Genomic DNA, 24,739 nt, shown 5'->3' with positions numbered 1-24,739 from the left:
ATAAAAGATGTTATTTTCCCACACACATCCTTGATTTTCCTCTTTTACGTGCAGAATACCCTGAACTTGTTGGTTTGCTCACTTAGAACTGTTTCTGATTTCAAATAGGAAACGTCAACATGACTTGCTTTGCAATTACATTTATTCTGTGGTACCAGGGCTTGAAGCTGGAAAACTCAGGTGGTCTGTGGAGCTGCACATTTTTCTCAGAAATATTTCTGTGGATTCCACCAGGTGTTCATTAGAAGTTGCCTCATTTACCTTGCTCTGAGACTTTTTACCTGTAAATTGCTTGCACGTCCTTTGCATTGTATTGTAAATTATTTCCTACTCTTGTATTTCTGAAAGAAGTAACTGATCTGTTCTCAAATGATGAGATCCATATCCTACTTAGCCAGTTAGGAAAACAAAGAGTTACAGTGATGGTAACTTTTCCTCCCCACCTTCTTTGATTGCAGATCAGCTGGCTCCAGCTTCAAGCAGTATGGCAAAGGCGACAGGAGAGAAGCCTGGTGTGCATGGCAGGGAGAGCAGCACGCTCTTCTGGGTTATGTTTAAAAAAATAAGTGAATTTAGGAATTTGTTATTAGGTTTGTCAAAAGGCATTTGTCAAGGCGTCATGAAACAGGCTTTCCCCTCCAGCCGGGTTTCTGTGTACAGCATACCAGCTCCGTACGACTCTGAGCAGACTGCAGGGCAGGTAAGAGACGCCAGCTAAGCTTTACAGTAGGAACACAGTAAATGATCTCTCTGCCCACTTTGGTGTGTATTGACCTCTGTTCTTTGTAAACAAACTGCTCTTAACCAAAGCGATAACAATTTTTCCCCCCACTTACACAGTTTGAAATTCATGCCACAAACAGGCAGACAAGAAACGTGGGGTTTGTGTGTGACACAATTGGTAGCACGGAAGATATTATCTCCGTTTAAACCTCTTTAAAAACTGAAAGGCTAAAAATACTAAAGTACAGTACAATAGTTCTTCTCTTGTTGTTTTACTAATTGATGCTTTCTCATGTCTTTCTCTAGGAAAGTCCAAATATTCACTACTGCCCATCCTACCAAGAAGGCTTGTGTCAGAAGTACTGTTTCTTCAAATGGATGAGGTTGTGTTTCTGGAGAAGATGGCTTCTAGGAGTATTACCTATAGTTTCTTTAGCAGTTACAGTAACCGTGCTAGTCCTGCACTATTCATTCTGTAAGTGTTCCTCCCCAGTATGGTCTGGGTGGGATGGGTATTTTGCACTGTGAATGTTTAGTACAAAAAGCTCTGCACTAGGCAGCTAAGCACGTAATGCGTGTCTAAACTACTGACCTTCCCTTCTCCTTAATGTCTTCGTTAAAGCAACAAAGTGCACAATAATTAGCAGTTGGTAGTTGCACAAGAATAATGAAGGCATATATTTTATCTCTAAATTTTTTTGTCTCTGCTTGTGAATATCATCATCGTTATAACTGTCATCTCTACCAAGAGCGTATAGGATTTAGCTGTCTATATTCTGTTCGCTTTTTCAAAACAGAATGTGTATCCAACCTATGCATGCATCTACCCAGACCTCAACACATAGCTGTTAAAACCGTACCTCTTCATGAGGATAGCGCTACAAAAAAAGGGAAGTTTAACAATTAAAGCTTCCTAGTAGAAATGCCTGTCTGAACCGGTAGCTCAGTCCTTCCCTTCTGGGCATTGCTCTGTCAATGGGACTGACTCAGCGCGCTGTCGCTTCCTGCATGTTTCTTTTAACAACTAATACCTATAGATGCCAAGAACAATACATGCTTCTGCAAGCTTCTCGTTCCAGAAGCTTTTCTGTAATGTTATTAGGTGTGCTAATTTTTTTTTTATCCTTTCCCCCCCTCCCCCCCCCCCCCCCCCCCCCCAGCTCCAGCTTTCTGTTTTATTTATATTGGAGGAAGTGTAGAAATTCCTAATTTGACTTATACAAATGACTTCAATGATCCCAGGTCACAGAAATTCCTCCTGCAAGCAGAAGCAATCGAAAATTACGTAAGTTCCCACCTAAGTATAGCAATAATTTAAGAATTATTACATAGTCAGACTCAGAATGAGGAGAAGATTCCAGTTAGTTACAATCTTTTTTTCCTTCAAAACAGTAAGTTTAAAGCTAGCAGGTGCCTTGGCAGTGTACAGCTTTAGGAATATAGCTAGACAGGTGGGGCTGTGTGTCTCATAGTAAGGTCAGCATTTTCTAGGTAATGAATCTGGGGGTTTCAAGGTTATGGACAAATTATTTTTCTTAAAGGAATTTGAAGTGTGTTTTGTTTCATTTTACTCAAACACTCTTCCTTGCTACATCTTTCTCTTTGATTTTTTTTTTTTAATTATAGTTCCAATTCAATGCTTAACTTTTTGTTTTGACTTGTTTTCCCTTATCCCCCACAACAATGCTTGCTTTCTTGCACTTCTTATGTGAATTCTCATTTGTGAGATCAGTACTGTTTCCTGGGTGCATGTGAACAGCACTCTTAAACACAAAGCAGTTCTCTGTTAGCCTGTATTTCCCAAAAGAGCTAATCTGGTGTCTCAAAGCTGCTTTGTGCACAGCCAACACAAGTTGCTCATGTCCTGATTATATGCCAGAAATATAAAGATTGGAACAAAAATATAACAGTATTCATAAAGGCTTCTGTTTCATGGCTAATTACCGAGAGTTATCTCAATGGTCTTGAAATGTGATGTGACTTAGAAGTAATTTTGTGTGTGCGTGTGAGTGGAAATGAATGCACATTTATGATCCCTATTTGATGTATTTTGTGAAAATATGGATGGATAGTGCTTGTAATATGAGTGGGTGGTGAAGAAGAAAGGAAGAAAAAGGTAAATACTTCATAGTATAAGAGATGGTATTGATGCTAAAATGTAACACTTTATATTTTCTTTTATCATTATTTCACTGTCAGTTTGCAGAAACATATCAGTCTTCGTCCTTGGGAAAGTACTACCTGAAGTCTGTAGTGGCTGCTTTCAGGTAGGTACTGTTCCGGCATATAATACAAATTTGAGATATTCAGTTGTATTTGTCTTACCTTTTTTAGTTAATTTTATGTTAGCTACCTGGAAGAACATGCAGCTCTCTATAACAGAGCATGAAGAACACAGAAATGCACTTAAGTGTGTAAGCTAATAGTGTATCATCTGTCTTGCCCTGTAGAACCAGTGAGAGAAATGAAGTCTGATTAATTGTTCCTTGGTTCATGGATTGTTTTGTAGTCTATTCATCTACTTTTGATTTTTGAAATCACAGTTCAGCAGGTCTTACCTCTACCGCTTGCAGAATCTTATTTTGGTTTTGTCTATATAAATGAAGTTCCTTTTTAACGGCTCAAAACAAAAATTAAAGGTATAATTTTGGGCAGGGCACTCCACTTGAGCTCCTGGTGAGAAATATAAATACATTGAGCAGATGGCTACTACTGTCCTGGTAGTCTCTGAAAACTTCTGAAAGGTCACTCCTTAGGCCATTTTGAACAGAGGAGCGTGATAGGCGGTCTCTTTGAATCACTTAATAGTTTGTAAATGTGCATATACATATTGTTTGTTTCAACAAGAATTCTGTGAAACGTCATATCAAATTGTGGGCATAAAATTATATTGTCATATGGCCCTAGTCTCAGTTAAAAACTATTGAGGAAAATGTGTCTGGAGCTGTAATATGATCTTAAAAGTGTATAATTATACAGCAGGGATGGAAACATCCAATTCCCTAAAAATTATGGCAAGGATTTTCTGAGAGGTATAATTTTTAGTCTCAATGTGTAACTGTTTAAGGAAGGTATTTTCAAGGTTTTTCTACTGTATAGAGAAAACAATCATTAAACAGGAGAGCTTTTTGCCACCATGTTCAGCTGCAACTCTTCATGCAGCCGTTCAACTGGCTATGAAAGTGTGCAAGCCGAAACTGCAGACCAGTGGAAATTCTGTCCAAAATACTAATTCAGGTGTATTTATGATGTATATTTTTTTTCCCTTCACAGTGAAGGAGAGTCTGGACTTCGAGCTTACTACTGGAATACATTCTGGGCACCACAAGATATGGTTGCTTCTCTTAAAAAATTAACCTCAGTGGAACAGAAAGGAATCAGTAGTAAACAAGCAGCTCATATGTTCAGTTCTTCTGGGGAGGAAAATTTTGATCTTGTTGCAATAGAGCTTTTTGGTAACGATGTACCTGTCATTTAATAGCTATTCTGTCTATTTTTCTGTCTCCAGTTTGTGTCTTTAGCTTGTGTGGCTGACATTATTAAATTTCAGTTTCAGATTCAACAGAATATGATGTGATGCTAAAATCAGGTGATTATGCTTCAATCTCAATATCGCTTTTTTTGGGGGAGGGGAAATCATGTAACAGGAAAAGGGCAGTTTCCCTGTTGTTCTTACATCTGTAGGGCCTAGGAACCAAACCAGACTAGGGATTTCCCTGGCCTGTGTTCCAAATAAAGTCTGGAATGAAAATACTTCACAGCTTTTATTTTGATGTTCTAACTAGAACGGTTGAAATCTAATAGTTCCCACTGAATTGCAATGTGGGTCCTTTTCTTGGCATCCTTTAAAAAGCTACTATACAAAATTATACACAATTTATTTGCCTTGTGACTAGATAATCTTGGTTATTCGTAGTTGGTGATCAAAGACTGCAGAGCTTTAATTTGCTTTGCTTTGTTTCTTCATATCAAGGACGCCTTGAGACTGACTTCATGTACTTAGTGTTGTAACTGTGTGGAGAGGGGGGAAGAGAAAAAGGCAAAGGAAGCAGTGGGTTTCAAGCAGAGATGGTAGCAGTTGCAGCCGAGTTCCCCACTGCTTGCTGAGCGTGCCATGAGCTGGTGGTAGTGAGGCATTGTCCTTCCTTGGCCAGAGAAGAAGGTGATGCAGCCTGGTAGGGAAAAGGGTTGTAAAGGTAAGGGGGGAAAAAGTGAGTAGAGTAGTCAAGAAGTGCAGGTAGGCAATTGTTACCACCTCTTTGGAAATTTTACCCAACAATTTATCTTTCAGCTTAACAGTCTTTCAGTCACTGATCTAGCTTCTTTTGTATAGCGGTATCCTTTGACCTGTATGCCAAGCCAGGTGACAACAGGACTTTAACTCTGATGAATCCCAAAAAGACTTTTTATCAATGGAGGCTGCGAGTTCCTTCTAACTATGTGGTGAGACTGGTAGTTATCACTGTGCATGGTGTCACCCCAGAAAGCTGTGCATCACACCACCTGTCAGCATATGATTTCCTTCTTCCTCTGCAGAACAAGATCATTACAAGGTATGACAGTACAGAGCAAAGATGTTTTGTTGAGCTGGAAACTCTCTGAAACTGTAGCAATATCAAATTGATATTAAACAGGTTCCAAAAATACAAGACTCCAAATTAAACTTAATTAAAAATCTTGTGTAAGGCAATAAAAGGATCTTCCATATTATCTGCCTCTGCAATGAATTAGAGTCATAGAATATCTGGAGTTGGAAGGGACCCATAAGGATCATTGAGTCCAGCTCGCTGCTCCTCACAGGCTACCTAAAACTAAACCGTGTGACTAAGAGCATTGTCCAGATGGTTCTTGAATTCTGACAGGCTTGGTGCCACTTGGTGGACCACTTCCCTGGGAAGCCCGTTATAAATTCCTGTGGGTTTTGCTCTACATCATGACTATTTTTTAATGGTTTTGATTTCATACAATTACTGTCACAACTCAAAAAGATACAGACTTAATTATTTTTTTAGAGTATTGTATTCTATTATTTTTAGAAAAAAAACATGTTTTAGAGCAGGGGTTCTCTCTCCTGAATATGTTCATAACAGGGGTGTTGTGTTTATGGAAGGCTCTGTCCTCAGAGCCCCTGTGTAGTCCATTTGCATAAGTGAGATCAGATGATATTTAACCTTCAGTGGCCACACTGCTCCCACGCTCCAGAGTCAAATTTCACGTTTGGACATGTTATCTACCATGAACCTGTCTTCATTAACAAAATAAACAAACAGGTTTTAGAATCTGAGGATGGATTATTTCAAGGGGGGATTTTTATTTTATAGAAATTTCAGGAGGAAGCTAGCTTGAGCATGCAGATTCAGTAGGGGTTTAACCTGTGAAGGGGTGGTCCTCTTCAGCTCTATTAACAGACTTATTTCTCTCCTTATGCAACACGACACAAAAGAATTTGCCATTGTGAGACTGTCAGAAGGCCAGGCACGGAGCGAACGCAGGGTTTTTGTAAGGAATTAGTCTCAGACTGTAGCATAGCATGAAGAATCCCCTTCATGCATCTGCTCTGCTGTTGATTATGGGTTATTGCTGGGCCTGTTACTCCACTGTGTATTTTTAGCAATGGTTCAGATTTTTAGGAACCAGAAATGTAGAGTAGGCATGAAAGCACCTGGAAGCTAGTAAAACCAACACAGGTGTATGATATAACAGATTCAGAGAACACTGATGCAATAAGCTGTAAGACGGAAACTTCAAAAATATGCATTGATGTCTATCTGTCGAAGAGCCAGAACAGAATTTGGTGACTGAAATTACATTAAAAGCCTGATGGTACCTCCAGAAAAGTTGACTTTTTGGGGTTACCTTTATTGCCACCCTCTCAAATGTGTGGTTTTGAATAATGCTTATTAGTTTTCTACTTAAGCTAGAACCAGCTCTTTACATACTTGGGACACATGCAGTAGAACTAATAATAATATCTCCAATATCCATGACAGCCCGGAATTACTGCATTATAGCCATGATTCCCTGATGTTCAGGTCTAGGATCACACGTAGTGACTGAAATGATTCTCATCAGTTTCTGTAAACTGCAGTAATACAGGTGTTCAGTGACAAATATTAAGAGTGAGCTGAGATTGTGAGGTTTACTGCAAAAGCAGGTGTCTCATGAACAGCTCTTCTCGTATGTGCTTGCCTTGCTGTTCTGATGGTGCTGGGACAAAAGGTACAGCTAGAAGATAAGCCAGGATATCAACTGGGTCAGAGATCAAGATGCTAAAACATTTCCACATGGCAGTGCAGAGGGGACTCAGATTGTTCATTTTATAAGGGATTTGGTAAGTATTATGAAAAAAAAGGAATTAATAATGTCTGCAAAAGGGAGGTACATTGCAGATCCACCCTAGAGTCTCATACAAAATGGGAGCAGGAAATACCCTGCTAAAACAGAAGACTACTTTTGGTTTAAGGTTCAAAAATTTGATTTTAATGCTGCCATTCTGGATTTCACTGACATCTAAGAACTTGATGTAGGGCTGTGATGGAAATAGTCTGTTACTGTGAGGTCTAATCTCTATTGCTTTCATTTGCTATGCATAGAAAAAAAAACCTGTTAGAAATTTTTCACATGCAGATTTGTAAATTAATGAAAAGAAATCCAAAATATGCTGTGGATTTCAAAATGGAATAAATATAAAAGTGAATTTACAGATGCAAGTATGAGTATGTGCAAGATGCATGAAAGAAGACTTTTCAAAATAAAAGTGGAGTAAGTTTGCAAGCTCGGGATATAAATTAACTCATCATTATTTAAACAAAAGAACAATAAGAAGAAGTAGTTGCCATGCATGGGGCTTCACATCTTGTGTGACAGTTTTTGTGACATGAAACCAAGCTGAATGTTAACAGATAAGAAATGCTTTGGGCTTGTTATCTGTTGCATAGACGCTGCTCAACACTGCTGCACTGGCATTCATTGCCTTTTCAGTGCTGCCCATTATTTCTCAGTGCTGCCCATTACTTCTCAGTGCCACTATCATTACTGAAGTAGCATAATCTGTTACTGATGCTTCTACAGGTCTGAAAACTCCAGGGCACCTGGCAGGCAAGAACACCTGTGATGGTCCCCCTGAGTGACTGAGCCGCAAGGCTGGGAAACTCTAGTGCCTTCTCTAGCATCCATTGGGGGGAAGAATGAAAGGGAAGTGGTAGCCAGGGGAATACTCCTGACTCACAGATGATCAGATCAGTGGTACTTCTGCCCAGTTTCTCGGCAAAAATGACTGGAACGTGGGAAACGTTTTAGGTTTCTTTATGCAATTTTGGTAATATTTCAGGTGGTGTGGACCTGGGGCCTGGATTCCTCCTGTGGTACGTTTAACTTCATCAAGTAATGTGATGTTGCTTACCTTCTCACTGGACCGAAGAGAAGAAAGCAGCATATTAAAAGCTCATTTTCAAGCCATTCCTAAAATCAGTAAGTAATTAATAGAAACAAGCATCTGATGTAAGCACACTTATTCCTGTTGTTGCCTCTAAAAAAACAGTTGATATTGCCTGAATGAATCTGGGGAGAGGGAATGCCGGCATGTAAGTCAGGGAATTGTCATTCCAATCCACTTAAATAAAAAGTCTGAGAACTGAACACAGAATAAAGAATGGTCTGGGAGACTTTTTGTCTTCTTGACTGCTACCCAAGCCATACTTCCCAGACATTACTCTTACTACATAGGTAATGCTGAGGAATGGTAGCAGAGCAGCCAGCCAGGTAGCACTACAGGCACTGTACGGCTGGGCAAAGCTAGACAGCCCCAGTAACAGAGCAGTTTTGGCCATCTATCCCCAGCCTGAGGAATCTGTGTTTAATGAAAATGGAAAACAAGAGCAAACACTTCTAATAAGTCTTTGATCCTTTTCTGAAAACACTGTTCAGTGTAGTTAACTGTGTAAGAAAAAGTGTAAACCCAAGAATTATATTCCAAACCTATGGACTACTATGAATTTTGCAGTTCTGGGTGATTAGTGAAATATTCTTGATAACAATAAACTGTAGTATTTTACAGAAGATATAGGGGCTTCACAAGTGAAAGTTTAGCCACGTTTGGTAAGGTCTAAGTGAAAGAATTTTGACAATTAAGTGAGTAACTACTTTTTAGCTTGTGGAACAAATAGGGAATAAACTTCTCCAAAGCTTACACATTTTGGCTTATGTCTCTGTGGGTGCTGCTTAGGCAAATGCTCATCCTGCGCACATTACAAATTGGAATTGCTTCATTGTTCTGAAGATGGGCACTCCAAATGATGTATAGCCCACTTTCTGCCACAAAATTTTACTATTTTAATATTTTTTTTTATTTCTAGTATACACAATTTGCATTTACTATGTTACCAAAAGGGAACCAAAAGATTAAGGACTGTATATCTAGCAGAGTTCTTGGTAGAAAATAAAACCTCAAAGGTACTGTTCAAATGTGGCATGAATTTTCAGACTGAGAACTGATACACAAACTTCCTGCTTTACATGACATTAGAGGTTTCAGTTCATTGAGCTGATTGCTTTTTAATGTTTGAAAATGTTTACAGAAAAGTCAGAAGTAAATTGGAAGGGCGAGGTTTGTTGTGTCCACATTTAATTGCTTCTTCCACTTACCACAAAAGAACGTTTGGGGTTTTTTTTTTAAAAAAACACCTTCAGTTAGAGGTGCTTTGTATTTATCCTTAATTGTAATTTGGTCCAAAAATAAGAGAAATTCAGTCTGATGGGGAAGTGGAAGTTGCATGATTTTTCTGTTAATACGGGCAAAACATGAGCTTAATACTGTTACAACCCATTCTTCTAACTGTACATGGGGAAGGGTTCTAGCAAGTGGAGTAGCTATGCACTTTAGCCCAGCTGAGATAACTGTGTTCCTTGCTGATATATTTCTCTCCCAGTGTGTGGTGGTCATTTTATCTCCTGGAACGGGACACTGAGTTCCCCTTATTACCCAAGTTACTACCCACCAAACATTGACTGCAGCTGGATCATCAGAGTAAGTGCTGGGAACTCTTCTGAGCAGTGGTGACTTTGCTTTATGTGATATAGATGTTGGGAGAAATGGCTTTTGATGTGGGCAAAATGGAAGGAAACACTAAGACCACTGCACCTGATGACTTCTCAGGCACCCATTTCTTTTCTGTCCTATGTACAAGTGCCAGTTACGGGATGGAAACATTGCCAGCATCCAAAAGTTTATTATCCATGAAAGAAACAAAGTGATGAGTAAGATGACAACTCCTAGCAGCGAGAGAAAATTGCTAATAGTCAGGGCTTTGTTTCTATGTCAAAAAGAAAAAAGTCATGTAAATCTTGCCTCATATGATGTACCACACTGTATTTCCATGAATTCTGTAGAAACAGGACCCTCTCCGGCTCCAAATCCTTTGGCAGGATTAATCTGCTTATGATTTTCACAGACTTCCCGATGTGTTTATCTGTTGCTCCATTAAGCATTTAACCACCTTTTTTGACTTTCCCTTGAAAAGGATGCTCTTCATATCTATGAGTTGCTAACAATCTCCACCTTTCACCTGCTCAATGAAAATTATTAGCAGCTTGTAGCACGAAACTCTCATCTATGTGCAGGAAAGGGAAGAAAAAGGCTTCCTAAAACACAGAGATCATAGCTAGTGCAGTTGAGTGACCAGCTGCCATAGATACCTTAAATCTCTTATCTGACCAGCTGAAACACGTGGCAGTACAAACATAGCGTGAACCTCAGGTACAGGGCTTTGTGCTGGCTCCAGGCAGGCTTACACTCCTTTATCTGGCACAGCCTAGTCAAAGTCTTTTAGTTCTTCAAGGTGCCGATTTGCATAATAAAACATGCAGTGGTTTTAGCCTGATAATAAGTAAAACAAGATTAGCATCTTAGAAGCACAGGCCAATTCCTTCTGTAGATATGTGTGTCAGGATATTTATCCTTTGATTTTTAGGCACCATTGCCTGGTTACAAGCTCTCATTAAAAATCCTTATAATACAAATCCAAGAGAAGTCTCCAGGGTCCAGTAAATGTGATAAAGACTGGTTAGAAATCGATGGGGTTAGGTGAGTAAATACACTATTTTCAGGCATGTTAATTTGCATTTCAGTGTTCTGCACAACATACTGTACTTAAGAAAAAATGTCTTGCCACTTCCAGTGCAGAAAGATACATTTCAACAAAAATTGGCATGCTTCCACTGAATTTCAGTAGGGTAATGTTTTTAATCCTGCCCTGAACATTTGTCATTACATTAATTAAAGCATCCTGGTTTTCCTACCCTGTTAGGCAATTACTTTGTTGTTCTCCTTAAGAGCAATGACATAGTAAACTGCAGGACTTTATGCAGCTGCAGCTGAACTGTAAATTCCTGGCAATGGTCTTGACATGGGGGAAGAGCTCATGTCATGTGAAGTTTCATTTTCTATACTACTTAATTTTCAGTGATTTAATTGTTTTCTGTAAATAAGAAAAATTGCAATGTATGTGCTTAAAACAAACACCACTGCCCACCCCCCAAAAAACCCCAACAACAAAACAACCAAAAAACCCCAACAACCAAAACCCTAACCAACCAACCAAATCAATCAAACCTCCCAAAAAACAGCACTCAGAATAATTTGTCTCTTGGAAGGACTGTACTGAAACAAGAAACAACTGTTGGATTTGGCTGTATGATTCCATTGGTGGGCTTGGGATTTGCAGGTTTAAATGGGAAATCTGAAATCAAGCATGCTTAGAAGCTGGCTGTATTTATGAGGTAGAATCTGCCATCCATTATCTTGCTGTATTTTGTTTCAAAGTCTGCTATTCCCAGAAAAGTTGTGGAGTAGAAGGCCTTTAGAAATAGGCTAACATTTCTGTTGGGCTGTTATTAACCCTAAAAAAAAAAAAATAAAATAAATCCTGATCTTTATTGTACTGTTTTAAAGATTTTTGGCATTGGTACCTCTCAGTAGAAGGAGAGGTAGCTGGATGGTAATTATCAGTTTGGTTAGAAATTAATTATTCTCACTTTTGCCTTGCTAGATACTGTAAAGCTCTTTCAGAAAACAACAGAAACAGAGAATATGGCTATTCTGTTGCCATCAGCTTCCATTCCGATGAACTGGTCACCCACAGAGGCTTTTATATTGAATACAAAGCCTTCAGTCACACAGACCGTAAGTGCATAAGTACATACTTTAATTTCTTAGGAGAAATCTTCAATAAGCCATGCTTGACAGACCAACCACGTACTTTTTTAATTAACCTAAGGACAAGAGACTAATGTTTAAAATGTTATTATGTATTTAATTGAACAAATAGATGTACAAAATTAGATAAAAGATACTTTTAGAAGCTAGTACTTATTTGCTAACTTCTAACAACACTTCTGTAAATAAAAGTAAAATTTCCCAATTTCTGCAGATCTAATTATTTGACATTTTGCTAACATCTTAAAATAGCCAAGCTGCAACATGAAAGTAGTATGGCAGAGAGCCTCTAGGCATAACACTTTTGCCAACAGGACTTAACCATGAATAATCAGTCGCCTTTTTAAAATCACAACTCAGCGTGCTCTGGATCAGCTTCCAGGTTTAGACACACCATTGAAGTTTTCACTAGGAGTCAGTAAGGACCCCTTGCTCGCAAGTGTTGCAGAAATATGGCTGGGTTTCTTAGAGCCCCTTTCCTGACTTCCCATTCTATGCACTTCTGGATCAGTGTTAGATTTTGGGAGGGCTTCCAAAGGGTGGAACACAGATTACTGGTGATAATCCTTAAAAAAGATACATCTGCGATACATGGTTTGTAAATGCCTCCCCTTGCCTTTACCCAGTGAATATCTAGGTAGCTAAAATTCTGTGTGATTTCAAGAGATTAGTTCAGTTGTGAAACCTCTTCGGATCCTCACCGTGCTTGACTGAGTGTAGTACTGTTCCTTGCTGACTTAAAGTGTTTATGAGATCTCTGGCACAGGTTCTTGCTTCATGCCTTTCATGAGAAGTAAGTGGCAGACTTTGTGGTCAGACATTCTATAGGACTCAGACATCTTCAGGAATTTCTTCTTCCACCCACATGTGTCTCTTTCTACCGAAAAAAGTCACACACTCTGCTGTGTTCTATGGTTACTCTGGTTACTGCCTCAAAACCAGTTCAGAGACAAGCCAAAGCCCCAAAATGCTTTTTAACAGAAAAAATCCCCAGTCTTTATCGCGTGCACAAGTCTTCACTTTCTGTGTGCTCTGCTCTGTTTCTAGCACTGAGGCAGCAAGCAGATGGCTCAAAGTCACGTAATCAATCCTTAGTCACAATTTTAAGGAATCTTATTAAGACTCACCAGGAGGGGTAGATTAACTGTGATGTCAGTATCAAGTCGATGCAGTAAAGACATTTGTGGAGGCTATCTGAGAGAGCAGCACGGATTGAGAGCACTGGTCTTCCACTACAGCCTTGCCTGTAGCAATAGTAAGAGGGAGGGGGAAAAAACTTAATAAATTTAATTTTCTCTGTACCTGCAGTCACCTACCTTCTTGGTGGGCTTCTTGTCATTGTTGGGAGCCTATGAAAGCATGCTTATTAAAAATCACAGGTGCTGCTCTGATCTGACCTGGAAAGCATGACCTGAATAACTTCAGGGAATGGTGAATAGAACACAGGGAGACTCCTGCTCCAAGCTAGGCTGGCTGCATAGCATGTGCCTCCCCCTGGCATCACATGCAAGGCAGTGAAGAGGACTAAATGACTTTAGATTGGAAGTGATTAAAGAAATGTGGGACAAATGTGCTTGCTCCTTCAATCTGATTTAACTGTTAATTTGCATGTGCTGCTAGAGGGGAAAAAGTTTAAGTTGGCTTGACCTGGACAGAAAGAGGAGCTTTTAGCTTCTTATTCTTCCATACATTACCTTTTTTTGGGTTTTTTTGTTTGGTTGATATTGGTTTGGGTTTTTTGCTGGCACATCTGAAAAAGTAGAGGAGAACAAACATTTTTTATATGTTGCAAAGACACACCTTAGCATCAATACTAGTTGTTAGCTAAAGTGAAAGAAATACTTGGTGACAGGCTGTTTCATAATTAGTTTGCTAAATTTGAAAAGTGTTTGATAAAGCACTTATTCACATCAGACATGAAGTTGGACTGTAGTAGTACAGAGGTGAATTTCTGCAACATTTTAATGTCAGGAAATTTGTATTTCTAGTACTAAAGAGAACTAGTTTTAACATTTTTTCATTCCACCTCCCCCACCCCCCAGCCCTTCTTAGATGCTCCTGTGTAAAATACATTACCTTAACAAACTGAAGAGGTGTTCACTATCGGTAGTAATTATGTATCTGTGCTAAATCACTTTCTACCCTGAGAGCGAGGCAGTGAATGTGAATTTAATTTTCACAGTCCATTTAGGTGAATATTGATCCATGTAATTCAGACAGTTTGATAAAAATCTTGCATTGATTATGCCAAGTAAAATAACATTTCCTTTTTTAACATTCAGTTTAGTTTTTAAATGACACCAGCTTTGGGGTTTAATAGCATTTTACTGTTCCTTCATGGTGCAGTCCTATGTTAATGCATTTAGACTGTAACAACATTCCTGGTGCCATTAATTTCCTATTTTTCTAGCTTGTCCTTAGATGTGCAGGTAGAAAACGCGTTCCTTCAAGCAATCAGTCTGAAGGCTGCAAAGCTGCTCAGGTGGTGGGGATGAATTAGGTTGTGGTAGGGCAATTATTTCACATTTGTGTTCTTCTGTAAACAGCTTGTTCCAGGAAGTTTAAAGGCTGGCTGAGATTACCTCTAAAATATTGGTAGCTATTTTTAAGATCACATGAAGGATGTGGGTGAAGATCTGAAAGTCTGGAGGAGAAGCTGTGTAATGTATCTCTTTAATGAGTGGGAGAACAGAAAAACTGAGAATTTTACACCAATTTTACAAGTTAAGCTTCCAAAAATAAAATAAAATTAAGCAACAAGTAGTCAAAGTAAACTCTTTGTGAACAGTGAAAAGGTATTTAAAAATGGCATGGAGTTTGTTGGGGTTTTTTTTGTTTGTTTATTTATTTTGTTCTTTGCTGTGAGAGGGTAAATACAGGGGAAGTTGTACTTCGACACTGCCTTGTGTGACAAACTTATCAGTAAGTAAAGGAAACATGGTGAGAACAAAAACAGAGAAAACTGTTTCAGGGAATGATTGCCAATGACTCATTACAAAAAGGAAAGGATAATTTTGTTATTGTTCTGCCACTACCTGTTATGGAATATGTCATGATTTTTTGTGTATGTATGATTTAAATGATGGTTTAGAGAAGATGTTTATGGAATAGGGAAAGTGCTATACAATAGAAAGAGGGCTGTATTTTAGAGGGATGTGTTTATAAATGATCCTGACAAGCTGGAGAATGTATATGGAGAAAATGATATTTTATTTAATAAGAGTGAAATCTGAATATAGGTAATCAAATAGGCATGTGGATTGTGTAAGTTGCCTTTCTGCTGAAAAATGGCCTGGGGGTGATAGTGACTCAAAGCTGACCTGAGGGCCAAACAAGTCATAAAATTTTCTGTGTGTGTTTGGTTCATTGTTTTTTAAAGTGTCATGCTAGGATGTAAGACAGGAGTTTGAAAAGATCTTCCCAGTCACTAGTGGGAAGGGTTCAGCTAGAGTACTGTATCCAAACTGGGCACTGCCCACCAAAGATAGGGAACAATGAAGGGATGCCAAAAGGAGTGACCCAGAAGGTACTCCAAGGTCAGAGTGCAGCACAAGTTAGGTAATGCAACAAGCCTCTCTGTCACTGGAGGCTATCAAAGCCAAGGTAGACTAATATCGGGCAGAGATTTCACAGTAACATCAAGGTGACCTCTGGCAGGGGGTGTAGCACATGGCGGCTAGCCAGCTCGTGGGACTGTAAAGCATTTACAGGCCTTTCTTCTTCAGGCTGTAATCCAGAACAGCTGAACTGTGGTGATGGGAAGTGTAAGCAGCAGCATAAGGCTTGCAAAGATGATGACAGCTGTGGGGAAGACAGTGATGAGAATGACTGCTGTAAGTACATATTCCTAGCTATTTTCCAAAAGACGATGGAAGGCAGAAGCAGAAATATGCTTATTTTAATGGATAAATGCAGTATTTCTAAGTATTTTTTCATAGCATGAAGTACAACTTTCATAATAGTGAAAACAAAACATGTAGAATATAACTAGCTCTTGGGAGAGTCTAGACAAGAAATTAATGAAGCAAAATCCAAGATAAGAGTCATTTTATTTAGATGACCTAACCATAGCTTGCAAGTGATCCTGTCAGAAAGCACTTCTTCCCAACTGCTGCTAGGTCAGTACCAAATAATATAAAGGAGAGAGACATAATAGCCTTGGGACTTTTGCCCTTTGCCACATGCATGGTCTTTTGGTGATGGACTTTACTGGTACTGCTAATGTCTCCCCAGTGACTTGCTGCATTTTGGCTTTATAATTTTTGCCTTGCTTTGAATCTTAGGTCCTTGAGGTAGCCAGAAGTATGTCCTTGTTTGTTGAAAAAAAATACCCCTCATGCTGTTTAGAGGTCATTGTAAGCAACTGATAATAAGAATGAAAGTGGTGGAAGCCCATTGTGGAGATCTCTCTCAGGACTGCCACGTAGTAAACTATGATAGTCCTTAGCCAAAAATTTCTTGGAGGGGAGGTATAAAGCTCTTCATCAATTTTTTTCAGCTTTCACTTAAAAAGGTTGACTTCCAGACTTTGAAGATTTATAATTTGTAATGCCAATAGTCCTGGTGAAGGTGAAAACAGATCTCACGAGCCTAGCTTGCTCAGTTGAGTTAAATAAGATGGTAGTGAGGATATCTGAAGGCTCTTCTGTCTTTTTCCTCATGGACTGTGGAGTCTGAAATGAATGTGATCATTAATGAGAGTGGAACTCTCATTCCCTCTGTCCCCTCTCCAAAGAGGGACCAGTTTGCACCAGTACAGACTATGACTTCTAGCAGAATGGAATGTGTAGCTTTGAACAACTTTCACAGACTAGGTGGAATGTGCAAGTATTTTTTAATAATTTGAAACCGTGGCTCCAAACATGTGATGCTATTTTCTCTCTCAGCCTACAGAAGCTGCTCCCCTTATGCGTACAAATGCCTCAATGGAAAATGCTTGCTGAAACCAAATCCTGAGTGTGATGGGAAAAGAGACTGTGCAGATGGATCTGATGAAATGAACTGCGGTGTGGTAACATTTATTTAAAAATTAGTGAGTCTTGAGAAACTGAGTCAGAAATTTGTGTTATGGTCAAGCATTATTGGATTGAGAATTTATTAAACCAGATGTGAATTAAAAAAAAAATAATGAAACTCTTGGTAGCATCTGTATGAAAATGTTTGCCTTGAATTTTGCTTTGATTCATTTTAAGTCCACTGATCCTATTCTGTCTATGATGACTTATTTCAAGCAATGCACGCTTCCAAGCTAAGCTGGTAGATCTTAGTGCTTGAGCTGAAAGAAATGCAGTCAAAGAGCTCTGTATGTAAGGAGGGAAAAGATATGAGATTTTATTCAAGCGAACTTTTGGAAATGCCCCAGCATAGTATTGTGCTTAAATGTCTGTTTGAGTTACTAACCCTTTAGAAAGCTATAAGGGAGGATAGGCAATGCTTGCTTTATTCCTGACCTACCCATTAAGTGAAAATGGGCAAGTACCCTTACCTTTTTACCAATTGCACAGTAAGAAAATAGGTTTTTTCCCCAACATCTTTGAGGTCCATGGATAAAAGTTTATGTATTAAGCATAGCAAAATGAAATGACCTTGTGGTTTTTGTTACTATTTTATTCAATTTTTTCTATTAGCTTGTGGAAGACACCAGCTTAAGAAAAATAGAATTGTTGGAGGTGAAGATGCAAGATCTGGAAAGTGGCCTTGGCAAGCAAGTTTACAGATGGGAGCACATGGCCACGTATGTGGCGCATCCGTTATTTCCAATAGGTGGCTTGTATCCGCTGCCCATTGCTTCCCGGATTCTGGTTCGGTGAGGTAAGAAGACGTTATACTGTTGTAGAGTATCTGCAGTTTAATAACCTTACAGTGGTGCTTTCAAAATTCTGCAGCAGCTATTCCTTGTCTAGGTAGGCTGACTCTGCAACATGATAGCACTACATGAACCCTCAATATTGTGTTCTGCTGGCTTCAAGAGTCCTAAGTATCTGAAGCAATTATTTTGCCAGTGAATCCTGCATGGTAAAACACACTTTTTTGTTAGATTTAGGGTAAATACTATTTTTTTAGACAGTTTTTTAGAATTTTAGAATCACTTTTAGAAGGGATTTTCCAAGTAGAAGCTATGGCATTTTCTCTCAAGAAAAGGACTCTTTGCTGATAAGTGGAGAGTAAAACTCACCAATGTTCAGTTTAGGTAGTGTAAATTGAGAAGACATGCCTCCTGCGTGTGGCAAGGAGGAAAAAGAGTTTAATGATACACTTCTGACTTCCAAAGCATGGTGCATTGCAAGGAATTGGTCTTGCAGCCCCAGAAAATTATTATTTTCAAAACAGTAAATAAAAACATTACTTAACTTTTTAGCAGATTATAGTGAATCTGTCTTCTGAAGTGCTATTCTACTCCATTTGCTTCGGTTTTGATGAATCTCATCACTGAAAAGCAGATAAAATGGAGTGAACTGCTGCTGCATCATTTTCCAATGGGACAGTCTAAAAACATTTTCTTTACAGATACTCCGTTCCTTCGGGATGGAGAGCATATATGGGCTTACATACTATTAATGAAAGGAGCAATCGTGTAACTATGAGATCAATCAAAAGGATTATCGTCCACCCGCAGTATGACCAATCTATCTCAGACTATGACATTGCCCTGCTGGAAATGGAAATGCCTGTGTTCTTCAGTGAGCTGGTACAGCCCATTTGTTTACCCAGCACCTCTAGAGTATTTGTTTATGGAACTGTCTGCTATGTAACTGGCTGGGGAGCCATAAAAGAAAATAGTATGTTAATTTCCTGGATATACTTCTTGCAAGTTTGGCTTAGTTTTAAACTCTATCAATGAAATACTTGTAATTTTGAGAAAAAAATACCTGTGGTTTAATTAATAGGTGTGTAAAAATCTAGAAAATGTCCCCTTAGCTACAGCCTGTGAATTCTGAAGGTTTGCTTGGGTGGCAGGTGATAAGTGACAGTATGCGTACTCAGGTGTCATAGACTATTGGAAAGCAAACGACTATAGATTTACAAAAGCATACCCATTTTCATGCTCATGGCTCATCTTTACAGGTAAAGAAAACAGCAACTTGCAACTATTGCAGAGAAAGAATTTGCCTCTAAGGCTGTGTTTGGCAACAGGGCACCATGAACATCAATATTTGCAGAACTGCTGTGGAGGAATTTTTTTGTGTTGTCTGTCTTAAAGGCAATTTCATGTATGTCCCATGAAGAGTTCTGCTTCTGCGCAGCTGGAAGCAACATGCTGCGGTGGGGAGGCAGGAAAAAAGCAGATTTGGAGAGGGGTGGGGGGGAGCCCGCGAGATATTGACCCTGGCTCAGCATCATACAGGAGCCAGCTCTGAAACCTGGGCTTAGGCAGCTCCTCAGCATCACAGTGGTCCCCACAGTTGTGCTGAGACCTAGTTCCTCATGTTTGATCAGAAGCCATATGCTATGGTAATTTATGTGCCTTTTTAAAAAAAGATTTAAATCTAGATAATAATGCAGTAGCCTACTGAAGCATAAATGGCTTTATAACTGATGCCTTCTTACAATGTCTTGCTTTTTGCAAAATTATGTAGGTAATATTTAAAAGTTAACATCACGGCATGTGAAAAAAACCATATTTTTCTATCTTACCTGTTACATTCCCAGCCAACCCTCAGAGCCGAATGAGCAAACAAGCCAAAACCCAATACTTCCTCTAATCATCCAGGTATTGAAAAGGTTCTGTTCACTGTTGGGCCAAAACATGATGAGGATACTTAGTTCACAATGACACTTTATGCCAATACTATAGTACAGAATTAAGTTCTTTGTACCACTTGTGATTTACAGGTTTGACTTTTAAAAATTATTTATTTTTCCCCTCTCAGCTTATTTCCTCAGCTCCTTTCCTAGAAGTGAGAGGATGGAAAAGAACGTCAAAATTTCATTTAGTAGCACTTGGACAATGTTTGGAGCACAACCATAGTGTAAATAACAATGAAAATCTTTGATCATAATTTGAAATATTGTTCGAAATTGGCCATGCTGTGTGGAATCCTATATTAGAGTCATAATTTGCATGGCTTTTTTACTACTCTCTGGCAGAATGTAAAGATAAAGACTAAGGAAATGGAAAGGTGGTGCATAGGGTTCTCTGTGTCTAGGTGGTAGTGTAGACAACAGCTTCCAAAAGCTGAGGGCAGGCAGCAATTAAAGAGAAGGGAATTACTCTCCCATCATCAGCTGGCTACATTTTGAATTTGGTGAAATTCTCTCTTGTTTTGAGAAGCAGTATCTCTGTTAGAAATCTCTGCCGCCATAACCTCTGCAATATTCTCATAATTTTTTCTAGGTCATCTTGCCAAAACATTGCAGGAAGCTCGAGTGAGAATCATTAACCAAAGTGTTTGCAACAAGCTGTATGACGATCTTATCACATCGCGAATGCTGTGTGCTGGAAATCTTAACGGTGGTGTTGATGCATGCCAGGTAATGTGTAACTTGTTGAAAAAACTATAGAGGAATATTTGCTTTCATTGGAAAACTGTTCAGAGTTGTGGTATGTTTGTGGTTTGGTTGTGTTTAGGTGTTTGTTTTTTTTTTTCTTTAGTAATAGCGAGGTGTCACGAGTGTATGCTTAATTTAACATAGCAGTTAAAGGCTCTCCAAAACAAGGAAGTAAATTTGGCATATATAATCTCTGAATCTCTTGAGAAATGCTGCTTTGCAAAGACAAGGAGTAAAATGTATCAAAAAGAATTCTCTTTCCTCTTCAACAATTACATTTCCCGTAAAAGAACAGAGATGTAAGGATAAAAAGAAAAAAGTTAGGCCCATCTCTGATTTTTGCTAGTCATGTCGATTTTTTTTTTTTTTCCTTTTTTTGATGTCTGGGTGTGAGATTAATAAAAAAGTCAAAAGTGTGATGAGTAATGTATTGTTACAGGGAAATACAGAGGGCAAAGGTAAGCTAGGTTTGGTAACTGCGACATTGCCTTTTAGTTTGAAATGTATGTAATAACAAGTTTTGATTACATCATGGTATCGTAAGCTGTACAACCTAGTTTATTTGCACACATGATCAAAAACTGTTTGGATGTACTTCAGCTGTCTTGACTCTGCCCTCTTTCTCTTTCCCTGTTATTAGACTAGCTGTCTACTTTATCGGTATTCAAACTTATTATGATGAATATTCACTTTCAAAATTCCCAACATGGTTATTATACCAGTTACTGTGTAAAGGGAGATAATTTTGTTACTGGTGTTAGACTGTGGTAATTCGACAGAATTTTTGTGTAATTATATAGATTTTACTATTTTAATGGAATAGGGTAATTTTTTAAGATCATAGCTCATAATAGGTCAAAACTCTTTATACACAATAGACTGTCTTCAGGATCTTCCTGCGGTCTCAAAGTTCTAATTCAGTGACTTATTGTTTTTGTTAATTTTGTGTGCAGATTGTCTATAACCTTAGACCTTGGAATTGTTTTGCTAAAACATGTTGGCTTAGAGGCTTGCTGTTCCTCCAAAAACTGTGTTGCTTAAGAAATGCCCTTGAATCTTTAAATGGACATTTTAACCAATTTGGCTATATACCATACTGGTCAATCCAGTTTCCCAATATAATATGCTGTGTTTGAGTCCTCTGGGCTTTTAAGTTCTTAGTCTGGGTGGCATCTTTGTCACGATTTTCTGTCACTAGTAGATTTCCTGTGCAGTGCTTGAGAAGAATGATGTTGGCAGTTCAGGAAATCCCCATAACACCCTGAAACTACTTTTACTACAGATCCAGACTTGTGGGCGCCCCGATTTGTTTCTTCATGGACACATAAGCTGTGTGTGCACTGCACAAGTTACGTGAAGTTTCCAGACTCTTTTCATCTTTAGAGGATGTGATACTTGCAGTGAGATAAAAAGCATTTAGTCGTTTAGACTCTGTTTTCTTATCGCTCTAGAATGTTTTTTGATCTTGGTTCCTCTTTTTAGGATCTGTCCTCTCTCCACCAGCGTACAGTTCCTTTGGTCTTTCAGAACTTGTCGTGTAATTGGCTGGACTACGTAGCCTCCTTTCTCAAGCCACTTTGACATCAGCCTCTCGGATTATCAAAATTGCCACTATAACAACAGCCTGAGAGACAGGAAGAACTGTTCTGGCTTCTTTTCTTATTTCTTGATAGTTTTGCTTGGTTGGGTGATGAAGGCTTTCTATTGTTATGCTTTTCTCAGTCCGTGGCTTTCTTCTGACCTCTTCCACGTTTCAGCTCTAACTGGGGGCAGCAAACGAACCCCAGAGTCCACTTGGAGGCTGCCGACTGCCTTGTAGACATAAGGCAGAGCTGCAGAGATGAGCTGCTTCCAGAACTGCTCAGGCTTCCGTGAACTGGTTTGTTCGCAGAAGGCACACAAGGATGAAACAATGAAGGACACAAAGCATCTGTGAGCCCAAATGCATCCTGATCCTGTACACTGAGCTAAATGGGAGGTTTATTTTTCTACATTGCTGTGCAGAGCTGCCTGTTCCCTTTGAGAACCCAGTTCTCATTTGCACATTCTTTAATCTTTGTTTCTTCCTCTCCCTCTGTGAATGTAGACACCATCTTGGTTATGAAACTGCTGATAATATTTAACTGTGCTTGTTTGGTTTTTTGGTTTTGGGTTATTTTTTGTTTGGGGACGTATGGTATCTTTCTGTTCCTGCTTATAACACAGTGTAAATTGTTCACAGGTTGAAGGTAGAACTCTTATGATCAAATGATAGCAGAATTCCCACTTTTCATCCCTGTTTTCTCTCCTCAATCAGCCTGTGATCAGTTGCTTTATGAATCCTGTAATGGGACATTAGCAATGAGTAATTTTTTAAGCTTCTTGCCATCGCTTTATGTTGATTGGTATGCTGCTTCGTAAGTTAAAATAAATTGAATAAATTTGACAGCTAGCTGGGTATGTTCTATCCAGAAATAAGATTCTAATATTAAATTGTAATTTGAGAAAGAGGGAGGCAGGTATTTATTTAATAACCTAACCTTGGTTACAGTGCTGTGTGTGGGAGGGTGCATACACTAATGGCTGAACTCCCTTTCATTTTAGGGAGATTCTGGAGGTCCCTTGGCCTGCACAGGAAAGGGAAACAGATGGTACCTTGCTGGCATTGTAAGCTGGGGTGAAGGATGTGCCCGGCGCAATCGTCCTGGTGTTTACACAAAGGTGATGGCACTTTATGACTGGATTCGTCAGAACACAAACTGATGTGCCAAGCAGAAAACACAGATCATCTCACTTGTGAAAGCTGTTTCCTACAGTAGTCTATCATCTTCATCTCTGCTGATATAACATGAAAATGCCATTGCCTGTTTCTTTGTGAAGGAATGCACCTTCTTAGTGAAGAAACTATCACTGGATTCATCTTCCTTATCCCCAGCAGCAGAAACAGCACTGTCTTAAAACTAAATCAAATGGATTAGGCAAAAACCCAGCCAAACCTCTCTTCTGCAAATCTTCTCCCTTCCTTCCATCTCCCTTGCTATCTGTACATCTATATACATTTTCACATACGCATATCTGGCTATTCATGGCCATTATACTCTGTTCATAATACTACCTTAGTGATGTTACAGGATTCTAAACATAAATAACTATTTCATGTTTCTTGAATATACAAATAGTATAAGCGGTATAGACTAAAAAGCTGAGATTAATTCCCTCTCTGATTATGTTGCCACTGAACAACTGTTCCTTTGTGGACTGTAACTTTCGGGCTGTCTCCTGTGTTTTCCTAAAAACACTAGTTACACAACTTGCAGATGTTAGGGTGCAAGAAATTTTCATTAAATAACTGGAAGCGCATCATTTAGGTTCTTTGGGATTATGTTTAAATAAGAGGGAAGAAATACTCAGTTTTAAGGAATTAAAAGGAAACTGTAGTGCTTTCTTACATTCTCTTTACAGTTTGAGCATAACTGTAGGGTTTGGAGTATGTTACAAGTATATTTCTGCAGCTCTGGCTCTGGCACACTTTGTGAATTTTTAACATGCTCCTGGTTTTGCACTGGTTTTCCTTATGTCTTTGGTCTGCAGCAAGCAGAGTTTCAGGGTCAGGATTTATTTTTTTTTATCTGTCCATGGGTCATGCTACACTGAAAGGAACATAAAAGGAAAAGGGACTTATGTGGTGGGATGTGTCCTTGGACTCAAAGAAAGTAGAAGATGAAATGACAGCCATACTACTTTAACCCTAGCAGTAAGTCTAGCTTTGATAATTAGAATCTCCTGATGAGATAGTCAGCCCAAATCTAGATGATTTAAGGTTTCCAGAGCTGTTTATGGGACTTAAGAATGCTGGTATTCAGTTTAATAAAAGATCTGTCTAGATGGTCTTAAAATTGTGCTCAGTATTTGTAAGTGTTTAGCTTTCACTTTTAGTTTACATTAAAAAAATAACACAAAAACCCATAACCAACCAAAACCAAAACTGGCAATTTGAATACTAGTCATTGCTGTCCACACAGCACACGTTTTTGTTCTACAGTACAGAAATATGTGATTTGTGTGGGGAAAACACTGGAATGAGCTAGCGCTGTAATCTGCATGCAGTGAGATTCCTGTGTCTAACACTGATTTTCCTTCCTTTCTTGCACTGGTGTTGGGCATTTCCCTCCCCACGATGCTTGTGTCAAACGCTACATAAGCTATACTCAAAGCCTGTATTTTAGGGGGTTTAGTATCTTTAATGGCTAGTCAATCATTCACATCTTCCTTTTTAATAAACACGTACTAAAAATGCAAGTGGCTATGTTTTATTCATTTGATTGTGCTTCTGAA

The 24,739-nt window shown here is 38.9% G+C and overlaps 1 protein-coding gene across 2 annotated transcripts; it reads left to right on the top strand.

Annotated features, from left to right (window-relative positions):
* The first annotated feature begins 28 nt into the window (after positions 1-28).
* LOC102059435 (suppressor of tumorigenicity 14 protein-like) lies at positions 29-24,722 on the top strand. Of its 2 annotated transcripts, none has more exons than XR_008730874.1 (17): positions 29-700; positions 1,030-1,198; positions 1,884-2,008; positions 2,923-2,990; positions 3,997-4,178; positions 4,274-4,312; positions 5,057-5,276; positions 8,054-8,193; positions 9,651-9,748; positions 10,692-10,804; positions 11,769-11,902; positions 15,661-15,768; positions 16,822-16,941; positions 17,563-17,746; positions 18,443-18,623; positions 20,271-20,407; positions 23,009-23,141. XR_008730874.1 is itself a non-coding variant. In XM_055701884.1 (17 exons), the coding sequence occupies exons 1-17, from the start codon at positions 485-487 to the stop codon at positions 23,165-23,167; spliced, it is 2,484 nt and encodes an 827-aa protein (XP_055557859.1). In that variant the 5' UTR covers positions 29-484; the 3' UTR covers positions 23,168-24,722. The 2 variants fall into 2 exon arrangements, 1 of the variants encoding a protein (XP_055557859.1); XM_055701884.1 differs by having other exon boundaries at positions 18,443-18,714; positions 23,009-24,722.
* Positions 24,723-24,739: the final 17 nt, after the last annotated feature.

Source organism: Falco cherrug, chromosome 2, assembly GCF_023634085.1.
Source record: "Falco cherrug isolate bFalChe1 chromosome 2, bFalChe1.pri, whole genome shotgun sequence".
Classification (NCBI taxonomy): domain Eukaryota; kingdom Metazoa; phylum Chordata; class Aves; order Falconiformes; family Falconidae; genus Falco; species Falco cherrug.
The sequence above is the reverse complement of the archived record's forward strand: the minus strand, read 5'-3'. Positions and strand labels throughout refer to the sequence as shown.